Source organism: Choloepus didactylus, chromosome 8 (assembly GCF_015220235.1).
Source record: "Choloepus didactylus isolate mChoDid1 chromosome 8, mChoDid1.pri, whole genome shotgun sequence".
Classification (NCBI taxonomy): Eukaryota; Metazoa; Chordata; class Mammalia; order Pilosa; family Megalonychidae; genus Choloepus; species Choloepus didactylus.
In genome coordinates, this window is record NC_051314.1 from 24,012,434 (window position 1) to 24,038,603 (window position 26,170).

The following is a 26,170-nucleotide window of genomic DNA, read 5'->3' on the forward strand; positions in this document are numbered from 1 at the left end:
TCCAACTTTTTGAAAATACTTAAATAGAAGACTTTGTCCATTAAAACGTCATATATGAAAAGGTACAGTTCACTTTATAACAGTAAATGCAGAATTTTCTGTACAAAAGATAAAAAGATTTTGTCATTATCACCAAGATTGGGGTTTTTTGTTGTTGTTGTTGTTGTTTTCCTGCTGAATAATAGCTATCCCCTATGGAATGTTTTGTGAAAAAGTACAAACCATCCTGGATGTAGCTCATCCTTCTTTGAGAGGCTAATAAAATCTATCTCTAATTTCTATAGACATTGGTCTTTCTTTGTAAAATCAAGCAAAATTCAACTGGGAATTTTCAAAAATTATTCTACCTTTAGAGAAAACTATGTGTGAAAAAAATTCACAAGCAGTAAGTCCCAATATCTCATATCACTTATACAGATTAACACCACCAGAGATTAAAAACAGATTGCCAACTTGCATTAATCTCAAATTTCACTAAAGTAATAATTTATCCTCTAAATTTTGCTGAAACTGAATCTGCTCGGTTTTTTGGGGGGAAGGGGTGCTTTTCAGTTAAAATCAGACTATCTGATTTTATGAAGCAAAATTTGAAGCAGATGAGTTGTAAATTGTGAAATCTTCTAGTTGCAACGGAAACTACAGGACACCACTGAAAACTATCACTTAAAAATAAAAGGCATGGAAGGGAATAAATTGACCATTCATGTGTTTTTATTGTGCCAAGAGTTCTTTTTCGCTACCTTCTACGGTTATAAGAATGTGGAAGAAAAAAACACCAAACTTCCAAAAGTTGGTTTGGGAGGAAAATATGAAAAACAGGAAACCGAAACAGGAACCCAGACATCAGCTTCTTCAAGAACTGAACACTTATGAGATCTGGCACAAAAAAAAAAGAAAAAAGAAAGAAAGAAAAAAAAAAAACAAACACGAGAAGCCAGACAAGCCCAGCCTCAGCTCCCCAGGGCTGCCAGGCCTCCCAGGGCGCGCCCCTCTGGTGCCCTGGGGCTGCGGTAAGTGGACGTCGCTCCCCCAGGATAACGTCCGGATCCCCAGGAGCATCACCGCCCCGAACGCCGAGCTCTGACAGGGCCAGACTGACCCGCCATTGCTGGGACCCTAAACCCGAAAGTAAGGCTTGACTACGCGTCTCTCTCACACCCCAAGGGGTAGAAAGTGTCCGGAACAGGAAGGCTGCCCAGAGCCGGCGACGCAAAGCCCTCCTGCAACAGCACTGCCTGGTATGACGCTGGCCAGGGAAGCATCCACCCGCAGCTTTTGCCCTGACGCTCCCTTACTCTGTGAGCCGTCGTCAACGCGGTCGAACTCCCAGTCGGGCGACAGAGTCTCCACCGCCATCACCCCGGCGCCTCCCACAAACAGCCCCAAACAGCCCAGGTGGCTACAGCGGCCTCACCCCGGCCGCTGTCATAGCACGTGACTTCCGGCCCCAGCCCTGACCCCGCCCCAGCTCGCGAGGGCTGGCCAGGCTGGGCGCCCTGTGGACCGCGGGGGCCGCTGGGAAAGCGAGTCCTCCGCGGCGGTGTTTAATACCTGGGGGAATTGCTCTATGTTTATATCGTAAAAAACTGCAAAATTGAAGCGAAGGGAGCTGACGAGGAAGGTGTGGTCCTTTTAGACGACACTGTCCAGGCGCTTGCTCCAACAAGACCTTGATTCCAGCTCGCTCCCTGTCGCCACCAACGGAATTTCAGTCACTCTCCTCCTGGATGTCCTGTGCGGTTTGTTTTTCGAGAGAAGACCGCTGGGAGAGAGGATTTACTTTACGAATATTCATTCTATCGCGTTGTCTTCTACTCTGCTTACCTTGCATAAGCGGCTCTCCACCTCCTCTTTTTAAAAGTGGGAGGAAAGAAGCTCTGTTTAAGTGCGTTTTTAAATACTCCTACCTTCGAACTGGCTTCCACGAATAGAAATCTGTGCTACCCAGTTATCTAAATGCGAACAGATACCTGCACAGGAATATTCCTTGCAGCTTGTTTGTTTTGTTTTGTTTTGCTTTGTGTTGTTTTATTTTGTGTTTTCATCCTGGATTTTAATAGCATCTAATAGGAAACGACCTAAATGTACAGTAGTAGGGAATAACCTTTCAAATTGCAATACATCCATTCTATGAAATACTAGACAGCTGTTAATAGAAATGAAATAAATTTGTAACAGTCTGGAAAACCAACAGAAGGCAGTTGCAGAGCAATATGTATATTGTGATTCCAGTTACATTTTTAAATTATATGTACATGTGTATGTGCATATGTGTATATAAATGCATAGAAAGAGAACTCAAATTACACTATACAGAGCAGTGGCCACCTCTGGAAAAGGACTGTATGTGATGAGTAAAAAGGGGTATTCTCAAGTTTGTTGGGTCTACTTATGTGTTTTTTGAATCTTTTTAACAATGAGAATATATCAAGGTTTTACTTGTTTAATCTTAAAAAGTTCAAACAATAGCTAACCTAGTACAGGTAAAAAAGGTCTCTTGAAGAATATTCCTCTGAAGCACTGGCATCTGCAGTGGGTCAAGTATTTATTGAGCTCCCACTGGGTACCAGGTGCCGTATTAGATGTGTTCACTCATGGTTAGCCATGAAAGATAGATCCCTGCCTTCATTGTGTTTGTAGTATTAGAAAATGGCTTGAAAAACAACAGGAATTTCAGTGCCTAATGACTGGCGAACTTTTTTCCTTTACTTTCTGAGTGATCTGAGTGATATTGCTATATTCTTCACATTAGCATTAACCACAGCAAATCAATCTCCCAACAGCTCATTATGATAAATTGAAGCTTCTGGTCAGGAGCAACTTTAATCTGTGAATACACTAATCTATTAAAGCTAATAGATTAGTATCTAGAGGCAGTGTCACATAATAATTAAAATCACAGTTTCTGGAGCAAGGGTCAGTAAACTACTGCCCATAGTACAAATCCAAGGCCCAGGAGCCCCCCCCTCCTCCATTACTGAGATACATACAGTCACCAATATGACCAGGCAACAGGCACCTTCCCCTGAGGGGGAAGCATTAAAACTTCCCTCCCCTAATCACTGTTAGTAACCAAATCTCATGAGACCATGTTGTAACCAAATCACTAGAGAAACTCTTGTCACAGACTTTTATAAGCACCCCCTCCCCATCCTCACCGGGCAGTCCTCTCCCTCTCTCTCTCTCTAGAAGGAGGGATCCCTGACTTCACTCTCCCCACTCGCAGCCATTAAGAAAGATCATCTCCTGTTTTGCAAATCCCTAATTAAACTCATGGGTAACTCTGTGCCAGGCATGTTCTTTGGTCTTGGGGCTAATCTGGGGTGGAACATTTGGCTTGCCAGCCAGGAGACCAAGGAACCATTGGCTGTAATGGTGTGATGGGCATGATGGGTCCTGGGAATGGAGACAGACCAGAGGGAATACTGGAATGTCCTGAAACATCTAGGGGGAGAGGGGGCTGCCGTCCTGGATGAGAGGTGGCCATGGAGGGAGTATGGCAATGCCCAGAACTCCCTGGCTGGATTGCTGGTTCTCCTGCAACAGGCTGCAGCAAGGTTAGGATTTCATAAGGAAAGGGAGAGCCATCAGGCCGCCGTGGCTGTTGCATGGCCTCTATTAGGAGCTGTGTGCTCAGTGACAGAAGGGGCTCTGGCAATCAGAGTGAGGTTTGCTGCCTAGAAGGGGAACTTAAATTAGAAACAGACATGCAGATAGTCCAAGCAGATTTGCAGGATGCATTAAATGAGAGAGAGGCTGCGCCATGTTGATAAAAGTTTAGAGACACTAGCATGCCAGTATGCTAGAGTAAGAGGGCACAAGCTGCCCAAAGGGCAAGTCAGGTGTATTGTGACTTCCCCTGACTGGGATCCCAAAATGTGGGACCCCAATGATTTTTCTTCAGATGAGGATGAGCCCCCATCTGACTGGGAACCTGAAATGGAGGAGAGTAAGCATGTTCATCCTCTGGTCCAACAAAAGATCTAAACAGAACAAATAAAACACCCTGATCCCCAGGCGGGGGAGGGGGGGGAGGGATGGTGCTGCAGCTGCCACTGCCCTAGCACCTAGCAGCACCTCCTGATCAAAAGGTGCTGGTTACAATGCGGTATTATACTGTCACTGAATTTCAGGAAATTGGGAATCAATACAGACAAAAAAAACTAAAGAAATTTTACCAAATTGTCTCTTGTGCCTGTGAGACACTGGCACACAGGAAATTCTGCTTTCAGGACATAAAATAAGCAAATTAGCCCCTATTACCTTTCACCCTTCCCTCTGCCAACATATATATTCCTTAGTCACCTGATCTGAGTCCAGCTCACTATTAAATTGATTAGTGTCTCAGTGTAAAGAAACTTGGCCCAATGTGGGGGCATGCCCCAGTCACCCCCCATCGGAGCACGCTTGATGAATTAAAAAATATACTATGGAGGCTAGGAATGAAATGTGCAGTTTATGCTGCTAACTTTGTGGGACCAGATAACAGAACTTCCACCAGGGACATAAAAATTCAGTCTTACAAAGTGCTCCAAATCAATGGTACAGGACATGGGTGCCCCTTCTTAGCACATTGGTGGGGCAGCCCATCTTCAGCTTTGCCCAAGTAGTCACAGATCTAGGAGAATCCGAATGCTTAGAGCAAAAAGGGGCTGGAGTCAGGGCTACAGTCCATGCCCCAAAAAGACATAATGGTCTAAACCATGTGTCGCACTGACAGATGTGGGCTGACCTAATAGCCACTGGCACTGAAATAGAAGATACTGATAGACAACTGTTCTAGTTTGCTAATGCTGCCGGAATACAAAACACCAGAGACAGATTGGCTTTTATAAAATGGGGTTTATTTGGTTACACAGTTACAGCCTTAAGGCCATAAAATGTACAAGGTAGCACATCAGCAATCGGGTGCCTTCACTGGAGGATGGCCAATGGCGTCCAGAAAACCTCTGTTAGCTGGGAAGGCACGTGGCTGGAGTCTGCTCCAAAGTTCTGGTTTCAAAACGGCTTTCTCCCAGGACGTTCCTCTCTAAGCTGCAGTTCCTCAAAAATGTCACTCTTAGTTGCACTTGGGGTATTTGTCCTCTCTTAGCTTCTCCAAGGCAAGAGTCTGCTTTCAATGGTCATCTTCAAACTGTCTCTCATCTGCAGCTCCTTTGCTTTCTTCAAAGTGTCCCTCTTGGCTGTAGCTCCTCTTCAAAGGGTCACTCTCAGCTGCACTGAGTTCCTTCTGTTTGTCAGCCCATTTATATGGCTCCACTGATCAAGGCCCACCCTGAATGGGTGGGGCCACGCCTCCATGGAAACATCTAATCAGAGTCATCACCCACAGTTGGATGGGGCACATCTCCATGGAAACACTCAAAGAATTATGATCTAATTAACAGTGATAGGTCTGCCCACACAAGATTACATCAAAGGTGTTTGGGGGGACATAATACATTCAAACTGGCACAAAACCAAACCCTGTGCTAGTAAGTTGATGGAGTAAATTACCAAAGGGGCAGAACTAGATCACACAAATTTAGAACTAGATCACACAAGAGAGAAATGATCTCTTATCGAAAAACTCAGCCCTTACGGTATAAAGATCCCCCGCACTCTCCCTGCCAAGGAGGCATGGCAAGCCCCTTTTCCCCTCACACAAGGGATGGGTCAAGATCCCCAAATAAAAGCTATATATGGGGACACTGAGGATTGTAGGTCACATATTTAGTTAACTATTTTCTGGTCCCCTAGTAATGAACATAAAGTTTCAGCACTAGTGAATACTGGAGCAAAATGCACCCCAATATACAGAAAACAGCCATGGCCCAGAGAGCCTACATGAGCCATCACTGGGTACAGGGACCAAAGTACTAAAGCAACACAACAACAATTATTAATGCAGACTGGCCAGCTACCACCTCAAAAGTACACAATTTATGTATCTCCTATTCCATAATATATATTAGGAATTGATATTTTGCAGGATATCACTGTGCAAACCACTGTAGGTAAATTCTGTCTCTGGTGCTGAGTGGTCAAAACTGTAGAAAGAGGGCATACTAAGCGGTAAAAGTACCCTCCCCCAGATGCACAGTAGCAGTGCATCAAAATAAGTTACCACGGGAACATCAAGAAATTACTGCTACCATCAAGGAATTAGAGTGGGCATTAAAATCCCCACCCACAGCCCATTTAATAGTCCAGTCTGGCCAGTAAGAAGAACTGATGGAACCTAGTGAATGACTATTGATTATAGAGAGCTTAACAATGTAACTCCTCCTTTGTTTGCAGCTGTAACAAATATAATTACTGTTCTAGTTTGCTAATGCTGCAGAACGCAAAACACCAGAGACGGATTGGCTTTTATAAAAAGGGGGTTTATTTGGCTACACAGTTATAGTCTTAAGGCCATAAAGTGTCCAAGGTAACACATCAGCAATCAGGTACCTTCACTGGAGGATGGCCGATGGCATCCAGAAAACCTCTGTTAGCTGGGAAGGCACATGGCTGGTGTCTGCTCCAAAGTTCTGGTTTCAAAATGACTTTCTCCCAGGATGTTCCTCTCTAGCAAGCTTGCTCCTCTTCAAAACGTCACTCACAGCTGCACTGAGTTCCTTCTCTTTGAGTCAGCTCATTTATATGGCTCCACTGATCAAGGCCCACCCTGAATGGGTGGGGCCATGCCTCCATGGGAATATCACATCAGAGTCATCACCCACAGATGGGTGGGGCATATTCCAAGCAAATCTGATCAGCACCAAAACGTCTGCTCCACAAGACAGCATCGAAGATAATGGCGTTTGGGGGACACAATACATTCAAACTGGCACAATTACTTTGTTACAAGACATAACCATGCAATTAGTCCAGTTTCCTTTTGTGTTAGACCTTGCTAATTTTTTTAGTATCTCCTTATACCCCTCCAGCCAGCCTGTGTAAGCCCTCATGTGGGAAAGACAACAATGGACATTTACCATGCTACCAAAAGGATTTCTTCATGATCATGCTATTTGCCACGGTCTAGTAGGCCAAGATTTTAAAATGTGGAAACCTCAAACAGAGGTCACTCTCTTTCATTATATTGATGATGTTATGTTGAAAGGTAACTCTCTTGCAGAATTGGAAATCACTGCTAATACTATACCCTCTGCAGTTGATAAAGTGCAAAATTACCCCACTACACATACTCCTACAAGATCATGGGTCTCCTTGGTTTATTGGGTTTTTGGAGACCATTTATACCACATTTAGTGCAGAATCTAAAACCTTTGTATGTCCTAGTTAGGAAAGGAAAAACATGGGAATGGGATGTTCCACACCAGGCTGTTTTTGAAAGGCCAAATGGGCTATAGCACAGGCTCAGGCTTTACGGGGGGTGGGCCCAGATGTACTTTGCAAATTAGATGTGGTCTGTACCAATATCGCCTTTGGTTGGGACTTTTTGTGGCAAAGGCAACAGTCAAAGCAAGTTCTCATTGGCTTTTGGTCTCAGCTCTGGAAAACAGCCAAACTGTGGTACAATCCCTTAGAAAAATAACTGTGTGCTGCCTATAATGCTCTGCTACAAATTGAAGGACTAACCAAAAAATGCTCTGTGTCACTGCACATTGCCATCCCCATACAGGGGTGGATAAAAAAAAAAAACAAACAGCAGATAAACTGCATTCATGGAGTGCTCAGCTGAGCACTCTAATAAAATGGAAAGCCTATCTGCTGCAGTGCAGTGTCTTTAACAACCATTCCTGGAGTGCAGAAATTCATGATATTCTAGGACCAGTTTCCTATGTGGAAGAACAATGATTGCCCCTCCCTGCTGATCCTCCTGAGGTGTCTGTTTCTGTGCCTAAAGTTGATGGATGTGGCAGTATACCAAATTTTGCCTGGTATACTGATGGATCAGCACATGGGCAGCCCAACACCTGGACGGCAGTAGCCATGATGGGCAACATATGTTGGAAAACTGGGACTATGCAAAGCAGTCAATGGCTGAATTAAAGGCTGTATCGACAGTCATTGTTCACCAACCAGGAGATGCGCTAATGATTTGCACTGACTCTTTCTCTGGCAATATTGAAGCAGATGCTTTAGCAATAGCTCATAGCCTGCAGCCAACATTGCAAAAGACTACTGAATGGCTGCATAGGAAAACAGGACTCCAAGGAAACCAGACTCTGTGGAAGCTGACAGCTGAAAGATTTTGTGGGATCCTACCCCTCCTGCTTACTGTGACAACCAAGAATGCTTCCTCACCAACTTGGTCACATCGGCCATGAGCAGATCCCAATCACCAGATGGAAAGCAGACTACATTGGCCCCCTTCCCTTATCTGAGGGTGCAAAATGGCTACTGGGCTGTTTGTGGCCTTGCCAGTAGGAAAAGCCAACCAGAGCGCTACAATACATAGCCTAGAGAAATTAAGTGCTTTCTCTGGGGTCCCCACACATGTGGACAGTGATAGAGGGACCTCCTTTACTGGACAATTAACCCAAGTCTGGGCTACTGAACATGACGTCTTATGGACATTTCATTTGCCATACAATCCAACAGCTGTGGGGTTAATTGAAAGTATGAATGGGATTTTAAAAGAGCTAGAAGGTGATAATCCCTGCAGCAGTGGACCTGTCAGTTATATTCAGCCCTCACCAGCTTCAAATCATGACCTCGAGCAGCCCTTCACACTCCTGTTGAATTGGTGACTGTGGGACCCATGCAAAGGCTGCAAATTCAGGTAAAAGGACCAGCAACATTACAACCACAAAGGGGTAATGAAAATAATTTGCTCTTGCCTGTGCCACAAACATTAGAAATTGAGGAAAATAAGGTCAATTGGCCATGGTCATGGCCAATGCAGCCGTGCCTCATGATACTGTATATATGACTTTGTGAACACGTATTATGCCTAAGTTAACTGTAGATTTAACTCAAGAAGACTCTCTGCAATTGCAGGGGGATAAAGTGTGATATCTAAAACTCCCTCATAGCACCCCTTCCCCAGGAACTCTTCTGTCCATTAATGGAAACTTAGCTTGTATATCAGCAGGAATTATCCCTTATTGTTCCCCATAAGCATCTTTCTTTTCATCCAAGACACCCTAGGGGCCTCAGCTGTAACTCATGCCCATAACTGAACCTGATGTTGGGTTTGCCACCTTTAGATGCTGCCAGCTTTTCTTGGAATGTAATCTCTGCAAATTGGACTGTGTGGAACACACTGCTGGCCTGGCAGAATTCAACACATCAGAAAATAAGCACAGATTTTATCAATTGTCAGTAGCATCTCTTTGTGAGATTGTTATTTCTGCATGGGGGGGGACCCCTAATATTCTGTTTTCTCTTATCCTGCAATGTCCCTGCTATGGTCAATGTAGTCTGCTGCATGAGGGTAGCTTGTAAGGCCCCAGGGCTCAGGACCCCCTCCTCCATTAGTGAGATACACACAGCTGCCTACATGGCCAGGCAGCAGGCCCCTCCTCCCCCCAGGGTGGAAGCATTAAAACTTCCCTCCCCCAATCACTATTAGTAACCAAATCTCATGAAACTGTGTTGTAACCAAATCTGGTGAGAAACTCCAACATCACAAACCTTTATAAGCCCCCCACCAGCACTCCTTTCTCTCTCTGTGGAATGGTGGAATGCTGACTTCACTCACCCGACCTACTGCCATTAGGAAAAATTATCTCCTGTTTTGTAAGCCCATAATTAAACTCATGGGTAACTCCATGCCAGGTGTGTTCTTTGGTCTTGGGGCTAAGCTGGATTGAAACATATGACTTGCAAGCCAAGAATGGTTTTTATATTTTTAAATGGTTGAAAAAATAAAAAGAAGAATATTTTGTGCTACATGAAAATTATATGAATTTCAAATTTCAGTGTCTGTAAATGATGTCTTAATGAAACCTAGCCACATCCATTTGTTTATGTATTGTCTATGGCTGCTCTTACACTACAACAGCATAGTTGAGTAGTTGCAAAAGAAACCTATGGCCTGCAGAGTCTAAGATATTTACTATCTAGCCCTTTAGAGAAAAGATTTACCGACCCATGGTTTAGATTCATATAGTTGTACAGGGTTTGTTATAGAAAAATAACTAACCCTCACCTACCTCCTCCCCATTATCTCTTCCCCAAAGGCTACCACTTCTATCTCTTTTAGTCAATTATTTTCGTATTGACATCCATGTCTCTAAACAGCATGAATATACTACTTCTTGAATTTTTGGCTTTGGATATTATTTGTTATCTTCCCACTATGGAAGTTGTGGACTGAGCTATCTTTTCCCCTGTCCCCCACCAAACCTATCCCTGCTATGCCTCCCTCTTCCAAATATAGTTATGCAATAATTTTGGTTAGATCAATATTCAATGTTAAGAAATGTCAGACACAAAAGAACAAATATTTTATGATCTCACTGATATGAACTATATATAAAATGTAAACTCATAGACATAAAATACAGAATATAGGTTACAGGATATAGAATGGGGCTAAAGAATGGGGAGTGGTTGCTTAATATGTGCAGAATGTTTAACTAGGTTGAACTTAACCTAGTCATTGCGAGAAAAACAGTAGCACGTTATTGTGAGAATAATTAACAGTGTTGAATGGCATGTGAATGTAGTGTAAAAGGGAAGTTTAGAGTCATGTATGTCACCAGAAGGAAAGTTGGAGGTTAAAGCATGGGAATGTATAACACAGTGAATTATGTGGTTGACAATGAGTGTGATTAACAGTACAAATTTTTAAATGTTCTCTCAGGAACTAGAACAAATGTGCATCACTATTACAAGGAATGAATAATAGAGTGGTATATTGGGGAAAATGCACCTATTGCAGACTGTAGACTATAGTTAGTAATATTTTAATATACTTTCATCAACAGTAAGGAAAGTATGACACCAATGCTAAGGGTCATTTGCAGCTAAGAAGATCACACTGTTAGTATTTGCCAGGTACTGGAGCAAATACTTATTTAATTATTACAATAAGATTTTTTTTTAAAGGATCATAATTTCAAAATTCTCTTTAGAAAAATTTCATTATTTAGGTGCCTCTTATGTTAGGTGCCATTATTTAGAGCTCCTGGAATAAAGAGCTTCTAAAACTAAAATAATAGTTAATATTTGTTCTGTGCTTTTTACATTTTCTCTAAGGAAATTATAAAATGAATTATTTACTCTAATGAAAGCAAAGACTATTAAAAAAGAAACTAAACTTTGGGGGAAACTTGAAAAGATGCTCAGCTTGAAGATGATTGTGCCAGTTTGAAAGTATTATGTCCCCCAAAACTGCATTGTCTTTGATGTAATCTTGTGTGGGCAGAATTATCGGCGTTGATTAGATTGTAATTCTTTGAGTGTTTCCCTGGAGATGTGCCCCACCCAACTGTTGGTGATGACTCTGATTGGATAATTTCCATGGAGGTGTTACCCCACCCATTCAGGGTGGGCCTAAATTAAATCACTGGGGCCATATAAATGAGCTGACAAACAGAAGGAACTCAGTGCAACTGAGAGTGACATTTGGAAGAGGAGCTACAGCCAAGAGGGACACTTTGAAGAAAGCACAGGAGCTGCAGATGAGAAACAGTTTGAAGATGACCATTGAAAGCAGACTCTTGCCCTGGAGAAGCTAAGAGAGGACAAATACCCCAAGTGCAACTAAGAGTGACATTTTTGAGGAACTGCAGCTTAGAGAGGAACGTCCTGGGAGAAAGCCGTTTTGAAACCAGAACTTTGGAGCAGACTCCAGCCACATGCCTTCCCAGCTAACAGAGGTTTTCTGGACACCATTGGCCATCCTCCAGTGAAGGCACCCGATTGCTGATGTGTTATCTTGAACACTTTATGGCCTTAAAACTGTAACTGTGTGACCAAATAAACCCTCTTTTATAAAAGCTGATCCATTTTTGGTGTTTTGCATTCTGGCAGCATTAGCAAACTAGAACAGTGATGATTTTAACAAGAAACTCTCTTGGCAGAAATTTGGTTTGGAGAAGTCCAGGAGTCTGAGAAAACAATTGTCTATCACCAAATTTTGAGATTCAAATTGGTCTTTACGTACATCCCTCATGATTTGTCTATAGTCAATTAAACACCTAACAGGAACTTCAGACAGGCATCTCATCAAATTCAAGTAGTCTCAAAGTGAACTCAATCTTCCATTCTAAAACCTGTTTTGCATACTCTATGTAATCCAGGTAAATAGCTTCATTTCTCACCCAAAAGCCTAGGATAGATACTGTGGAGATGCCCTCTATTTTTCCCTCTCCTTTTGTCTTCCAATCAGTCACAAGTTTCAGTTGATCTTATTTTTAAAATGTCTTTCAATCTGTCCCTTTTTCCTTTTCACCTTCAGTGGGATTACCTGCTGAGGCCTATGGCAATTTCCCCCTAAATAACCTTCAGTGTCACTTCCATCTTCCGTATTGCTAACGAAAGTATTTTTCTAAAATATGAGGTAATCAGCTCACTCTACTGCTTAACTATGCTTCAGTGGGGGGAAAGAACAAAATATTGAGTAGTTACTTTGGGGTTGTGGGATTACTGGTGATTTGCTGTTTTTGTTCTTTATACATACCCATATTTTCCAATATTCAACAATGAATGGAAGAAAAAAACTTATTCAGTATTTTCCATCACCTACTTACCATGGTGTACAGGCCCAATGAGACCCCACACCACTTTTCTATCTTTGCTTACTCTCCCTAATCCAGTGAATACTCCCTTTTAGCCTAGTGGCTTACAAAATGAGTTCTAAGAAGTCTCTTCCTGGAGGTACCTTAAAGGCCACTGCTGGGGATTAAGTGCTCTCCTTCATGCAGAAAGTACCCCACCCTACTATTTTCTTTTAATTATATTGGGCACATTCTTAAGACTTCCTTTAAAGAATGCATTTTACTTTTAAATAAAAGTTTGAAAATCATAACCTCACTATTATGAAGGAAGTATTTCCTGACCTTGCCCTGCTCTTGCTCTCCTTCATGACTTTGCACTTGCTACTTCCAGTGCCTCTGAAGCATTTCCTCCTCATCTCCTGGTAAACATCTTCTCTTCAGAAACTCAGCTTTCTGGGGCCAGGGAAGGGGACAGTTAAAAGTCCTTTGTGAAATCGCACATCACCCCTTTCTCTGTATTCCTTTAGCTTCTTTTCAGTCACTCATTGATTTATTTACTCAACTATTCACTAAACATGTATTCCCTACCTAGTCTGTGACAAGAATGGTTCTGTATACTGGGATGCAAGTTGACCAGCACACTCACGGTTCCTGAATCAGGTCCTCCTCCTTTTAGTTTCAGTAGTGCTGACCAGGAAATAGCAAACTGAGCTGCAAGGCAACAAAAGCACTAGGGTGTCATATGGGACCTTTAGAAGACACCCTAAGAGAGTGCAGACTAGAGGTAGAGCAACTGTAAGACTGCAGCCTAACCTGACATGAGATCAGCCCTGATTGGAACAAGATCTACCTTACTCTTGTTGACTGCTAGAGAATAGGCTCAATCCTTTGTGGACAAAAATAACACCATCAAGAACCTCTGCAATTGTTGATTCATGCTACTGCATGCAATCAAAAGTGACTAGGAAATTAAGAAAATGAATTGCACTTTGGGGAGTACAGATTCAGGTAGCAACCCAAATTGTGTCCCTTTTGGAGCTTCCAAGCAAGTTTTTTTTTAAAAAAAGAAGAAGATCACCCAAGTTGTTTGTGTTTTTTTGGATATTAGGAGTGTTTCCAAATGCCCTTAGATAGTTTACCAATTTCTTTATCTTGCAGTTTTTTTTGTGGTGTCCAGATTTCCTTAGGCTTTTGAGGAAACTTTTTGCTTGTTGTTATGTATACTTCAGCCCTTTGTGATATCTGGCTGAGATGCTCATAAGAGTAACCTCCTGAAGGGTCTCCCAACTCCATTTTAAATCTCTTAGCCATAGTAACACTAATTTGTTTTATTTCTTTTCTCAGTAGCAGTGTGTGTTACACCTTTTATTGCACTGATTATACTTTCCTTAATCTCCATAGTCCCTGCTGGACTATAAGGAACATGAGGGAAGGGAATGCATCTGCCTTATTCATCTCTCTATACCCAACATCTACCACAGTGCCTGGCATATGGCAGGTGCTCAAAAATTGCTTACTGAGCAATTGTCCTTAAGTTTGACACACAGTCTGGAGGGGCCAGATAGACACAAAAGATCGGTGTATTACTGAATTATTGCACAGAGCTTACTGGTGGTATATGAAAGTGGGAGTGGTTATTGTGGCCCACTGCTTCTCATATGGCATTTTTTATTTTTTGGTCATTTTCTTAATTTCCTAGTCACTTTTGATTGCATGCAGTAGCATGAATCAACAATTACAGAGGTTCTGAATGGTGTTATTTTTCTCCACAAAGAATTGAGCCTATTCTCTAGCAGTCAACAAGAGTAAGGTAGATCTTATTCCAGTCAGGGCTGATCTCATGTCAGGTTAGGCTGCAGTCTTACAGTTGCTCTACCGCTAGTCTGCACTCTCCTAGGATGTCTTCTAAAAGCCCCATATGACACCCTAGTGTGTTTATTTCACTTCATCCTTCTTGGCAGGTACTGAACTCCAATATCTTAGCACTGAAAACCCTGCTTTGCTTTTCAGCCATTTTCTGCTTGGTTTTATAGCCTCTAGTCCCATAAACCTTAAAAATCAGCAAATGCCTCAAAGTAAAAACAGGTGTCATGAATTGGGTACCCTTCTGTATATCTCCAAAATCCCATATCTCCAAGATCTTGGACCCTAAGTGTTGACTGCCCAAACTCCAATTGTTATTCTCTCCACCCTATGAGATTGCTGAAAACTCTTTTGATTTTTCTGCCTCTTAGCATTTTACTGCTTAGCTTCTCGGCTTCTCTTCCCACACCGAGCTTTGGTGTCTACCCCAAAGAAGAAAGCAGAATGCAAAATGTTGGGATTAATTCAATGAGCTGCTTTTTCCTCTGAGACCTTGATACATCAAATCTTGACTGCTGTGTCAGCTTTCTTATGCCTTCAGACTGGTATGCTCACAATTTTATCTATCTATACTAGTTGTCCTTTATATGAGTGTTGGTCTACTACAAAGGACTCTGTCACAGCTGGAAAAGGAAGTCTTTTATTATGTTTTTAATATCTGTATGATATATGCTGATGTCCACTTTTCCCTTCTTGATATTTGTTATTTCTGCCTTCTCTGTTTCTTCTTTACTAATTTCCCAAAAAGGTTATTAACTTTATCAGTCTTTTCAGAGAAACAACCTTTAGTTTTGTTAATCTTTTAAATTATATGTATTAGTACAGGTTCTCTGAGAAGCAGATGCCAGGATGATATTAGACATGCAAGAGATTCAGTGGGGGAAACATCCATTAGAGAAAATGGGGATGGATCCCAGGGAGGCTGGGAGAGTCATCAGGCTACAATGAAAATGTGACCCTTTGTGAAAGAGAGAGGGAAGAGAAAAAGAGAAAAAGTTTAGGGAAGAAAATAAGACTTCTATGAAATGCAAAGAATGCTTGGCAGACCAGTGGTAATCATCCCAATTGAGGAGTCCTGCATCTCCCAGGAACGGCCTGCTTAGTATCCCAGCCTTGTCTACTCATTGGCTGGGAACAGCTCCTGGGAGGCATGGCCTCAGTATGTAGGCGATGGTGTATTTCAGAGCCCAGGAGCTGGAACCATCCAACAGTCATGCTCCCTGCAGTTGGAGATCAGAGAGGCACATCTTCGTAGCTCCCACATTGTATGTGCTTTTTGTTCTATTTTATTAATTTCAGTTCTTATTGAACATTGCCTTACTTGTACTTTGGGTGGGGGGGGGGTGTGAATTTTCTGAGATTTTTTTTTCTCTAACTTCTTGAGATGGTAATTTAGCTTATTGATATGCAGGTTTTTTTTCCTAATATATGTAATTAAGGCTATAAATTTGCCTCTGAGTTCAACTATAGTTCCCACCAGTTTTTATCATGAGGAAATATTATTAATAAAGAAAAACAATATTTTATAATGGGCATCTATTCTGCATTTTACAATTATCAATATGTTTTCAGGTAGATTAAAGACTGGCATTAGAGATTATAAACTAAACTTAGAGATTATGTCACTTGTTAAGAGCAAACCAGATGGAGTATTGCAGGAAGGTGGTGGAGAAGGAAGCTCCAGGAATCAGTCCCTCAAAGAAACAGCTATTCAACTGGTAGTAACTGTCTGATCAACTATTTTGAGACTCCAGGTTCTAGTGGAACACCGTACAACATCCAGGGAGGAGCAGGAGGAAGAGGCTGGTAAATTGTGGTAAATACCAGTGAGTTTTACCTTTCCTGCAATGGCTACCATCCCCCACCTACCAACTTCATGGCAGGCAGGACTGGGGACTGCAGCCCGGGCTCCTGGTGCAGGGTGCTAGTGCCAGGATGGGGCATAAAAACCTAATCCTCCAAACTTTAGAGGTCTGAGTGTGTGTGTTCTGATCACTGATCACTGCTTCTGATCAGCTACTTCAAATAACTGGGAGCCTGGCTCAGAGGGTGGCTTTTGTTCCAACCCCCTCAAGAAAGGCAGCAGAGGAATCTTAAAGGCAGTATACTTACGGAAAACTACAGAAAACCGTTAAAGGGCTTCATTAACTGGAGAAGTGCTGAATTAAGAGAATGCAACTTTAAAAGCCATAGAAGTTCCTGGTACCCTTGCTGACCCTTTGCTCACACTTTCTACAACTCGGGGTAGAGCCAACTTGAGTTCCCATTGTAGGTCCCTGGCCCTGTTCCAAAGGGAGCAGAGTGGTGACCCCTGTGCACATACAGGGGAACATGTAGGTCAGTCCCACTCTATCAGGTGGAAGCCTAAGGGATTCAGCAAAGGAACTTGTCTTGGGCTTGCCCTCCAGTAGTTTGTCCTGGGGGCAGAGAAGTGGCTTGCAGACAACTGGGGCAGTAGGAGAAACAATTAAGTCTAAGTGGTCTGGGGCAAAAGAATATCCACTTAATGTCACACAAGAGAACACCCAGGAGTGGAGTTAAAGTCTATTTCAAAGGAAGTAGAGGAGGCATTTACTGGAACTCCTATGAACAGGAGAATTCCTAAAAGAACTAACAAGCATAGCCAAGGAAGAAAGGAAGGCTCCACAGCTCCACCCAGGCATAAGACAGAGAGGACCCTGGACTTCACATCTGCTTGGGCTGATCTTCTTGATAGGAAGGTTATCTCCGAAGGAGACTATACTGGTTTGTATATATTGTGTCCCCCAGAAAAAGCCATGTTCTTTAATGCAATCTTGTGGGGGCAGACATATTAGTGGGGATTAAGTTGGAACATTTGGATTAGGTTGTTCGCATGGAAATACTCCCCATCCAAGTGTGGGTGATGACTCTGATTGGATAATTTCCATGGAGGTGTTATCCCACCCATTCAGGATGAGCTAAATTAAATCACTGGAGCCATATAAATGAGCTGACAAACAGAACGGACTCAGTGCAGCTGAGAGTGACATTTTGAAGAGGAGCTACAGCCAAGAGGGACACTTAGAAAGCACAGGAGCTGTGGCTGAGAGACAGTTTGAAGATGACCATTGAAAGCAGACTCTTGCTCCAGAGAAGCTGAGAGAGGACAAATATCCCAAGTGCAACTAAGAGTAACATTTTTTAGGAACTGCAGCCTAGAGAGGAATGTTCTGGGAGAAAGCCATTTTGAAATGAGAACTTTGGAGCAGACACCAGCCACATGCCTTCCCAGGTAACAGAGGTTTTCTGGATGCCATTGGCCATCCTCTAGTGAAATACCCAATTGCTGATGTGTTACCTTGGAAACTTTATGGCCTTAAGACTGTAACTGTGTAACCAAATAACCCCCCTTTTATAAAAGCCAATCCATCTCTGGTGTTTGCATTCCGGCAGCATTAGCAAACTAGAACAGAGACCCACAGCCAAAGCAGAGCCAATTTTCAAAGACAGTGAAAGGTGATTTTTGCTTTGGTTTGTTTGTTTTGATTAGCTCCTGGAATTCAAGAAAATCTCTATCCTAGCACTAGCTAGATACACCTATCAATAGCTAGAAACAGCTCAGGGACTAAATCCCAGAGTTAACACTTGAAACTATTAAAATGTACAATTTGCAACAGAAGATTGCAAGGCACACTAAGAAATAGGAAATGGTAACCCATTCAAAGGAACAAGATAAAAATCTGGAAACCATCAAGGAAGAGGACCACACTTTGGTCTTATTGGACAAAGACTTTTAAAAACAAAAATGATCCTCTCCTCTTGACCAAATTGACGAAGAGAGATGAAACAAAATAAGGTTCCAGTGGCTGAGAGATTTCAAATGGAGTTGAGAGGTCACTCTGGAGGGTATTCTTATGTGCTATGTAGGTATCACTTTTTGCTTTTTAGTGTGTTGGAATGACTGAAGCTGTCAAACTGCAACCCAGTGACCCTGATTCTTGAAGGTGATTGCATAACTATATAGCTTGCACAGTGTGACTGTGTGATTGTGAAAACCTTGTGGCTCACACTCCCTTTATCCAGTGTATGAACAGATGAGTGGGAAAATGGGGACAAAAATTGATGAAGAATGGGGTGGGATGGAGGGGGTGGAAAGATATAGGTGTTCTCTTTGCTTATATTTTTATTTTGGAATAAGGAAAAGATTCAACAATTGATTCCAGTGATGAACGCACAAATGTATAACGGTGCTGTGAATAATTGATTGCACACTGTGGATAACTAAAGGGTATGTGAATATATCTGAATAAAATTGTATTTTAAAAAAAGTAAATGAGCAATGGGTGGAGGGGAATGGGATGTTTGGAGTATTCATTTATATTTTAATTTTTATTTTATTTTTTGGAGTAATGAAAATGTTCAAAGATTGATTGTGGTGATAAATGTACAACCATATGATGATACTGTGAACAACTGATTGTACACTTTGAATGATTCTATGTTATGTGAATATATGTCAATAAAATTGCATTACAAATGGTCCTCAATAAGATAAAGGAGATAAAGGAAAACATGGAGAAAGAACTAAAGGATGTAAGGAAAACAATGAATGAACAATGTGGGAATCTCTTTGAGATTCTCGATATGAACTAAATACTAGAGTTGAAGAATGCAAAAATGAAGTGAAAATGTCCCTAGAGGTTGGGGTGTGGCAGAAGAAAGAATTAGTGATTTTGAAGACAAGATAATTGAAATGTTTCAGGCTGAGGAGCAGAAAGAAAAAAGAATAATACAGAGTGAATAGAGCCTAAGAGACCTGTGGGATACCGGGAAGCATCCCAATATACACATTATGGGAGACCTACAAGGAGAAGAAAGAGAGAAGGGGCACAAGGAATATTCAAAGAAATAATGGCAGAAGACTTCCCATTTTAACAAAAGACATGAATACGCACATTCAAGAAGCCCAAAAAATCCCAAATAGGATAAAGTAAAAGAGAACCATGACAAGACACATAGTATTCAACTGTCCAATGCCAAGGACAAGGAGAGAGTTCTGAAAGCTGCAAGACAGAAACAATGAGTTTTGTACAAGGAGATCCCAATAAGATTAAGTACTGATTTCTCATCAGAAACAATGGAGGCAAGAAGGCAGTGGGTTGGAATATTTAAAGTGCTGGAAAAAATTGCCAACCAAGTATTTTATGTCTGGCAAAGCTTTCTTTCAAAATTTTGTTTTAATTAAACAAAAGCTGAGGGAGTTCATGCCTGCCCTACAAGTAATACTGAAGGGAGTTCTTCAGATTGAAAGGAAAGGACACTAGACAATAGACAATAGATAGCATACAGAAATAAAGACCTCCAGTAAAGTTAACCATATGGGTAATTATAAATGCCAGTACTATTTTATTTTATTTTTTGGTATGTGACTCTGCTTCTTACTTCTTACAGGTGCTAAAATGCAAATGCATAAATAATAATAAAATAATAAACCTATGGTTTTTGACATGTAATGCACAGATGTAATTTGTAAAAAGTACAAAAAAAGGGGGGGGGACAGAGAGCTGTAGGAACAGTGTATGTCCATGCTATTGAAAAGTTGGAATCAAATCAAATAGATTTAAAATGTTAAATTGTAACCACTTGGTAAGGAAAAAGAAAATATATGAAAAATATATTCAGAAAGAAATGAGAAGGGTCTCAAAATGATACAATACAAAAAAATCAAATAAATATGAAATTAAGCATTAATGGAAGAATTGAGGGTTAAAAAAGATATAAGACTCACAAAGATAAAATAGCAAAATTTCAGAAGAAAGACTTGCATTATCAGTAGTTACATTAAATGTAAATGGATGAAACTCCAGTCAAAAGGCAGAGATTGGCATAATGGATAAAAAAGCATGACCCAATTAGATGCTGTTTACATGACACTCACCTTAAATTCAAAGACATAAGTAGGTTGAAAGTGAAAGGATGGTAACTGTATATCTATATATATATCACGCAAGTAGAAACTGAAAGAGATAACTGAGGTAGCTATATTAATATAAGAAAAATATACTTCAAGTTAAAAACTGTTTTGAGAGACAAAGCAGGTCATTACATACTGATAAGGGGTCAATTTGACTAGAAGATGTAACAATTATAAATACATACACAATGAACAGCAGAGCTCCCCAAAATATAAAGCAGATATTGACAGATTTGAAGGGAGACATACATAGTTCTACCTTGATAGTAGGAGACTTCAATACACTACTTTCAATAATGGATAGAACTGCTTGACAGAAAATCAATAAGGTAATAGAATGCTTGAATTAAACTCTAAGCCAACCAGACCTAACACACACATAGAGAACACTTCACCTAACAGCAGGAGAATACATACTAGTCTTTAGTGCACATGGATCCTTCTCCAGGAGAGACTACATATTAGGTCACAAAAAATTCTCAATAAATTAAAAAATATTGAAATCATACAATGTATCTTCTCTTACTGCAATAGAATGAAGCCAGAAATCAATGACAGGGGGAGAAATGGAAAATCCACAAATTTGTGGAAGTAAATAAACATACTTATAAACAATTAATGGGTCAAATAAGAAGTCATAGAAGAAATTAGGAAATATCTTGAGGCAAATGAAAATGAGAACACAATATACCAAAACTTATGGGATGCAGTAAAGGCAGTGCTGAGAAGGAAATTTATAGCTCTAAAGCTTAATTAAAAAAGAAAAAAGATCTGAAATCAGAGACCTAACCCCAAAACCAGAGGATTAGGAAAAGAATAAACTAACCACAAAGTGAGCAGAGGGAGGGAAATAACAAAGATTGGAGTGGAGATAGAGAATTTTTAAATAACAATGATGATAGAATCAACAAAACCAAAAGTTGGTTCTTTGAAAAGACTGATAGTTTTGACAAGCCTTTAATTAGACTGACAATGAAAAAAAAAAAAGAGGGTGTACACAGATAACTAAAATCAGAAATGAAAAAAGAAGCAATACTACTGACCTCACAGATATAAAAAGGATCATAAGATCTAAAAGCAGTGACACAAACAGATACTTGTACACCAATGTGCATAGCAGCATTGTTCACAATAGCCAAGAGATGGAGGCAGTACAAGTGTCCTTCAACAAATGAGTGGATAAACAGAATGTGGTATGTACATATGATGGAATACTATGCAGCAGTAAGAAGGAATGAGGTCATAAAACATGTGATGACATGGATGAAACTTGAAGACATAATGCTGAGGGAAACAAGCCAGACACAAAAGGAGAGATATTGTATGTTACAAATAATGTGAACTCCATGAAAAGTGTAAAATAAGTTTCTTATAATGTAGAAAATAGGGGACCTAGAGATAGACAGAAGCTAGTGAAGGGGGAATGATAATCTAATATGTACAGATATGATAATAAGGGTGAACTCAATGGTATGGGAATGGTCAGTGTGACTCTGGTTTGTTAAAGGGATTCTAAGTATCAGTGACACACTGAAAGCAAACATGTTTGTAAATGGTTGTTTAAAGGCATGTAACCCACAGAGTAGCACCACAATCCTAAATAAATGTTTGCATGATATACTTACAAGGTATGACACTGGCGCAGAGAGTTAACAACAAAGTGGTATATGGAAAAAGTGTCCATTACGTATTAAAGACTATATTTAATAAGAATATCTTACCAACATTTTGCTAATACTAGGGATGAATAATTAGCAGCTGAGAAGAGCTCCGGTATGTTTTATGTTATGATAATTGTTTAAAGTTGAGTGTGATGATGATTATACAACTAAGTGAAGATAATGTAAGAAACTGTTTTATCTTGGGATAGAATATATATTAAGTGAAATTATGACCCACTACTTAATAAATCAGGCCCTTGACTTGAGGCTTGCTCTTGTGAAACTTAGGGTTTTAAATGGGAGGCTGAGCCTTCCTATAATTATGCCTAAGAGGCTCCTCCAGTGAACCTCTTTTGTTGCTCAGATGTGACCTTTCTCTCTCTAAGCCCAACTCAGCAAATAAATTCATTAACCTCCCCCCCATGAGGGACATGACTCCCAGGTATGAGCCTGGCCCTGGCAGGAAAGGATTGAAAATGCATACTTGACCAAAAGGGAGAAAAGAAAGGTAACAAGCTGAGGTCACAGTGACTGAGAGGTCCCTAACAGAGTCGACAGACTATCCTGGAGGTTTCTCTTATGCACAAACTCAGCTAGACATCCCAAATGGCCACAGTATGGCATGCCCTTACCAAAAGTAGTCCCCAGATACCTAGGTCCCTACCTGAGATTCTAGGAAAAATTCACTAAGTTTTATCTCTCAGAAACTTAAATCCACCAGAGTGTTCCTATGCCAGACAAATCCTAAAACCCAGAGGCAACAACTATGTGATGATACTGTGAACAGTTGTTTTACACTTTGGATGATTGTATGGTATGTGAATACATTTTAATTAAAAATGATTTTTAAAAAAGGAGATATAAAAGGCATGGTGTTTTACTTTTTGGAGCTATGAAAATGTTCTAAAATTGATTGTGGCAGTGCAAGTACACCTCTGTGACTATACTGAGAGCCACTGACTGTACACTTTGGATGGATTATATGGTTTGTTGATAAAATTGTGTTGAGGCAGGGCAGGTGGAAATGGTCCCCTTGTGTTGAGGCTCAGCTCCGCCTGCATTCCCTGCCTCGCGAGCGGCCCGCCAGCCATGGAGCCCACCCCAAGGGCTCCACCGCCTCCAGCTCCACTGCCATCTGCTACTGCTAGTTCCCCGAGTCGCGCAGCCTGTGGCCCGGCCAGGCCCTGTCGCTGCATGTGAGACAGCTGCCGCAACATCAGTGCTCGCGCTACCAAGATACCCTTGTCTTCCGCAGTAAGACTTAAGGCAACATGCTAGTGCAGGACGGTGTCATCCAGTACAGGACGAGTTCTCCTACCAGGAGATAATAGCCAACCTGCGCCTGTGCAGCGAAGATGGTGATCATCCGGGACTGGGAGGGGGCGTTCTTCAGGAGGTGGTGAAGCACCACTGGGTGGAGTCGGTAGTCCAGCGCAAGGCTGACAAAGATGTCTTCCAGGTCTCCAAGAAGTTCCTGCCAGGCATGGCCGTGGGCTACTCCAGCTCGCAGTTGACCATGAAACAGAACCAGGGTGCCTTCAGTGTTATCACCCACTCCTCGGACCCCTTGGGCCCAGCTGAGAGCCACTTCAAGGAATCCTAATACCGGTGCTCATGAAAACTGCCCTCAAGGAGGATGGGATTCTCTGTTGCAGGACAAGTACCAGTGGCTGCACCTGGAGATGAGGCTGTTGTGCAAGTCCCTCTCGACCCCGTGGTGGCTTACTCCTGTACCATCTCCTCCTACCCCAGTGGCCAGATTGGCTTCAGGCTGTGCAGCAAAAACCCTAGCACCTGACACAGAAGCTAGTGGAACAGATACAGCTGAAATATTACACCTCGGACGTGCACCCTGCAGCCTTCGTGCTGCCAGAGTTTTCAGTTAAGTCCCTAAACCATGCGAGTTGTGCCCCCGCCACCCAGGGACCTCAGACCAGGAGCCTCCAGAGTGCTGGGCTCCACGTGCCCTGGACAGGACCCTGTACTGGTTCCTGCCCACCAACCAAGTGTCAACAGGCCCCAGAATGCTGCCGGCCTGTCCTCCTGGGTGGACTGGCTATGTGGTGTCCAGTCTGCAAGCCTCGAGGAGCTGTGTACAGCGCTGACTCCACCTTCTGTCTCCCGCTCACTCACCAAACATGCATTTGTATAACAAAGTTTTAATAATGCAAAAAAAATTGTATAGAAGAAATATGTACAATAAAATATGTTTTTTAAATGAAAAAAAAATTATTTGAGGACCCCAAAGAACTTTATATAGGTACTATCAATATTTACTGTTAGAAATTAAAACTGAAAAAAGTTTAAAAATATTTATTAATTCATTTAAAATAGCATCTTTTTTGAAAAATTATTAATTTTTCCCAAAACAAAAATATATCAGTGAGAAGAGTGCAATTGTTCTACGTTTTTGCGAACACTTTAACATCTGGTTTAATAGAAGATACCTGAATTCTCTACTGGTTCTATATTCAATGTCATTATGTGTTCTTTTAGATGAAGTGTATGCAGAAAATCTAGCTTTACACAGATATGTAATTGGAAAATGGAAGCTATTTTAATAGACTTTTCAGATACTTTGTGGATATTCTTTTTGGATATTACACTAAAACTCAACAAGTGGTAATTTCTTTAAAGTTTAGTTGCAATTTGGGATTTGAACCCAGCTAAATTTTATATACTGTTTGTTCTATGTTGGAAAAAGAACAAAGCAGAATGTCTTTGTGGTCAGAAATAACATAGTCTTTGTAATCTTTCAATGTAATAATTAGATTAATCTTCTCAGATGAATGGATTCAAGAATGATAACTTTCAGATATCAATGAAGAAACAATAGACTAAAAATTATATAAATTCTACTGGAGGATATTTTATAATCCATATATCAATCCTATATTATTAAACACTTTGTAATTTACTTGCTCAATAATCTAGTCTCCTATCATAAACATATTTCTGTAAAACTGATACTTAAATTTATAAATAAGCACAACACATTATTGACTTCTATTTTTCTGCCCATTGGGGAAAATGGGAATTGAGAAATTTTTAATCTCAATGATATGCTCAATGTTACCATCTAATATAATTTTGGGTCACTAGAAAGCTGTTATACCAGTGGAAACAAAATCCAAAAGGAATGTGTGATCCAAAGGCTGGGAGGTTCTGCGCAAGTGAAAGATGAAGAGGAAAATTAGTTTATTTCAGGCTCCTGATGCTCATTGTCATGATCCTTCATTATAAATTTGTTCCAGAAAACTTTATTAAAATTCATATACTTAATCAGATCAAGCAGAGGAAAAAAGCAAAATGAATATTAATATTAATACTAATATTAAACTGTCATGTAGAAGTAAAATATCTAATTATTTACCAGGAACAAAGTGTTTGTATTAGATAATCTAATCATATGATACTTAGTTGACTTATCATAATTTTTGAAATAATTTACCAGAATTCAGCTCATGCCGTTGTAAGTTTCTGGACCTCGAGTGTTTCATTTTATCATAAAATTATTTTTACTTAAATAATAATCAAGTCTTAGTAATCTATGTTCGAGGATGGTTAATAAAAATGAGAATTTGTAAAGAATACACTATTCTAATGAACTATAAAATGGAGCTTCCAGAAGAACCAATTAAATGGAACCAGCATACAAATTATATGCTGTCAGAGTCAATCTTTCTGCCACAAGGTTAGAACCCTGTGCCCTTACCTCTCTTACTTTGTGCTTTGAGTTAGGCAGCAAAAGGCTTTCTCTATCTCCTGTAAGGGGCTTAATTTATATTTAATTTCCTCCCCACTCAACAACTTATTACATCTGTCTCTGCCTGAGTTCCAGACAGGATGCTCCCACCTTCTCTCCCCATCCATGTCCAGTTACCCATTCTCTCCTCTGTCTTCCCTGCTTCTCCCTACTCCAATCTCCCAATGTTCCTGACTTTCTTTTTCAATAAATTCTGCAAAAATAAAGAAAATATATTCATAGACATCTATGTTTCAAAATAGCCAAAATGGCCTCAAGTCAATTTGAGTCAAACAACCAAAAAAACAGTATTCTAAAATCACTAAAGTTGACTGTGGAAGTAAATTTTCTACATCTAAAAAAG

The 26,170-nt window shown here is 40.8% G+C and overlaps 1 protein-coding gene and 1 pseudogene across 1 annotated transcript in view; one reads left to right on the plus strand and one right to left on the minus strand.

Moving 5' to 3' along the window:
- WASHC4 (WASH complex subunit 4) overlaps window positions 1–1,437 on the minus strand; it is a 143,127-nt gene extending 141,690 nt beyond the window's left edge. Inside the window, 1 exon segment of the mRNA XM_037847856.1 lies at window positions 1,296–1,437. Coding sequence (XP_037703784.1) covers window positions 1,296–1,356 — 61 coding nt within the window. The 5' untranslated portion in view covers window positions 1,357–1,437.
- Window positions 1,438–3,402: 1,965 nt separating this feature from the next.
- On the plus strand, window positions 3,403–24,224 carry LOC119542575 (annotated as a pseudogene).
- The last annotated feature ends 1,946 nt before the right edge of the window (window positions 24,225–26,170 follow it).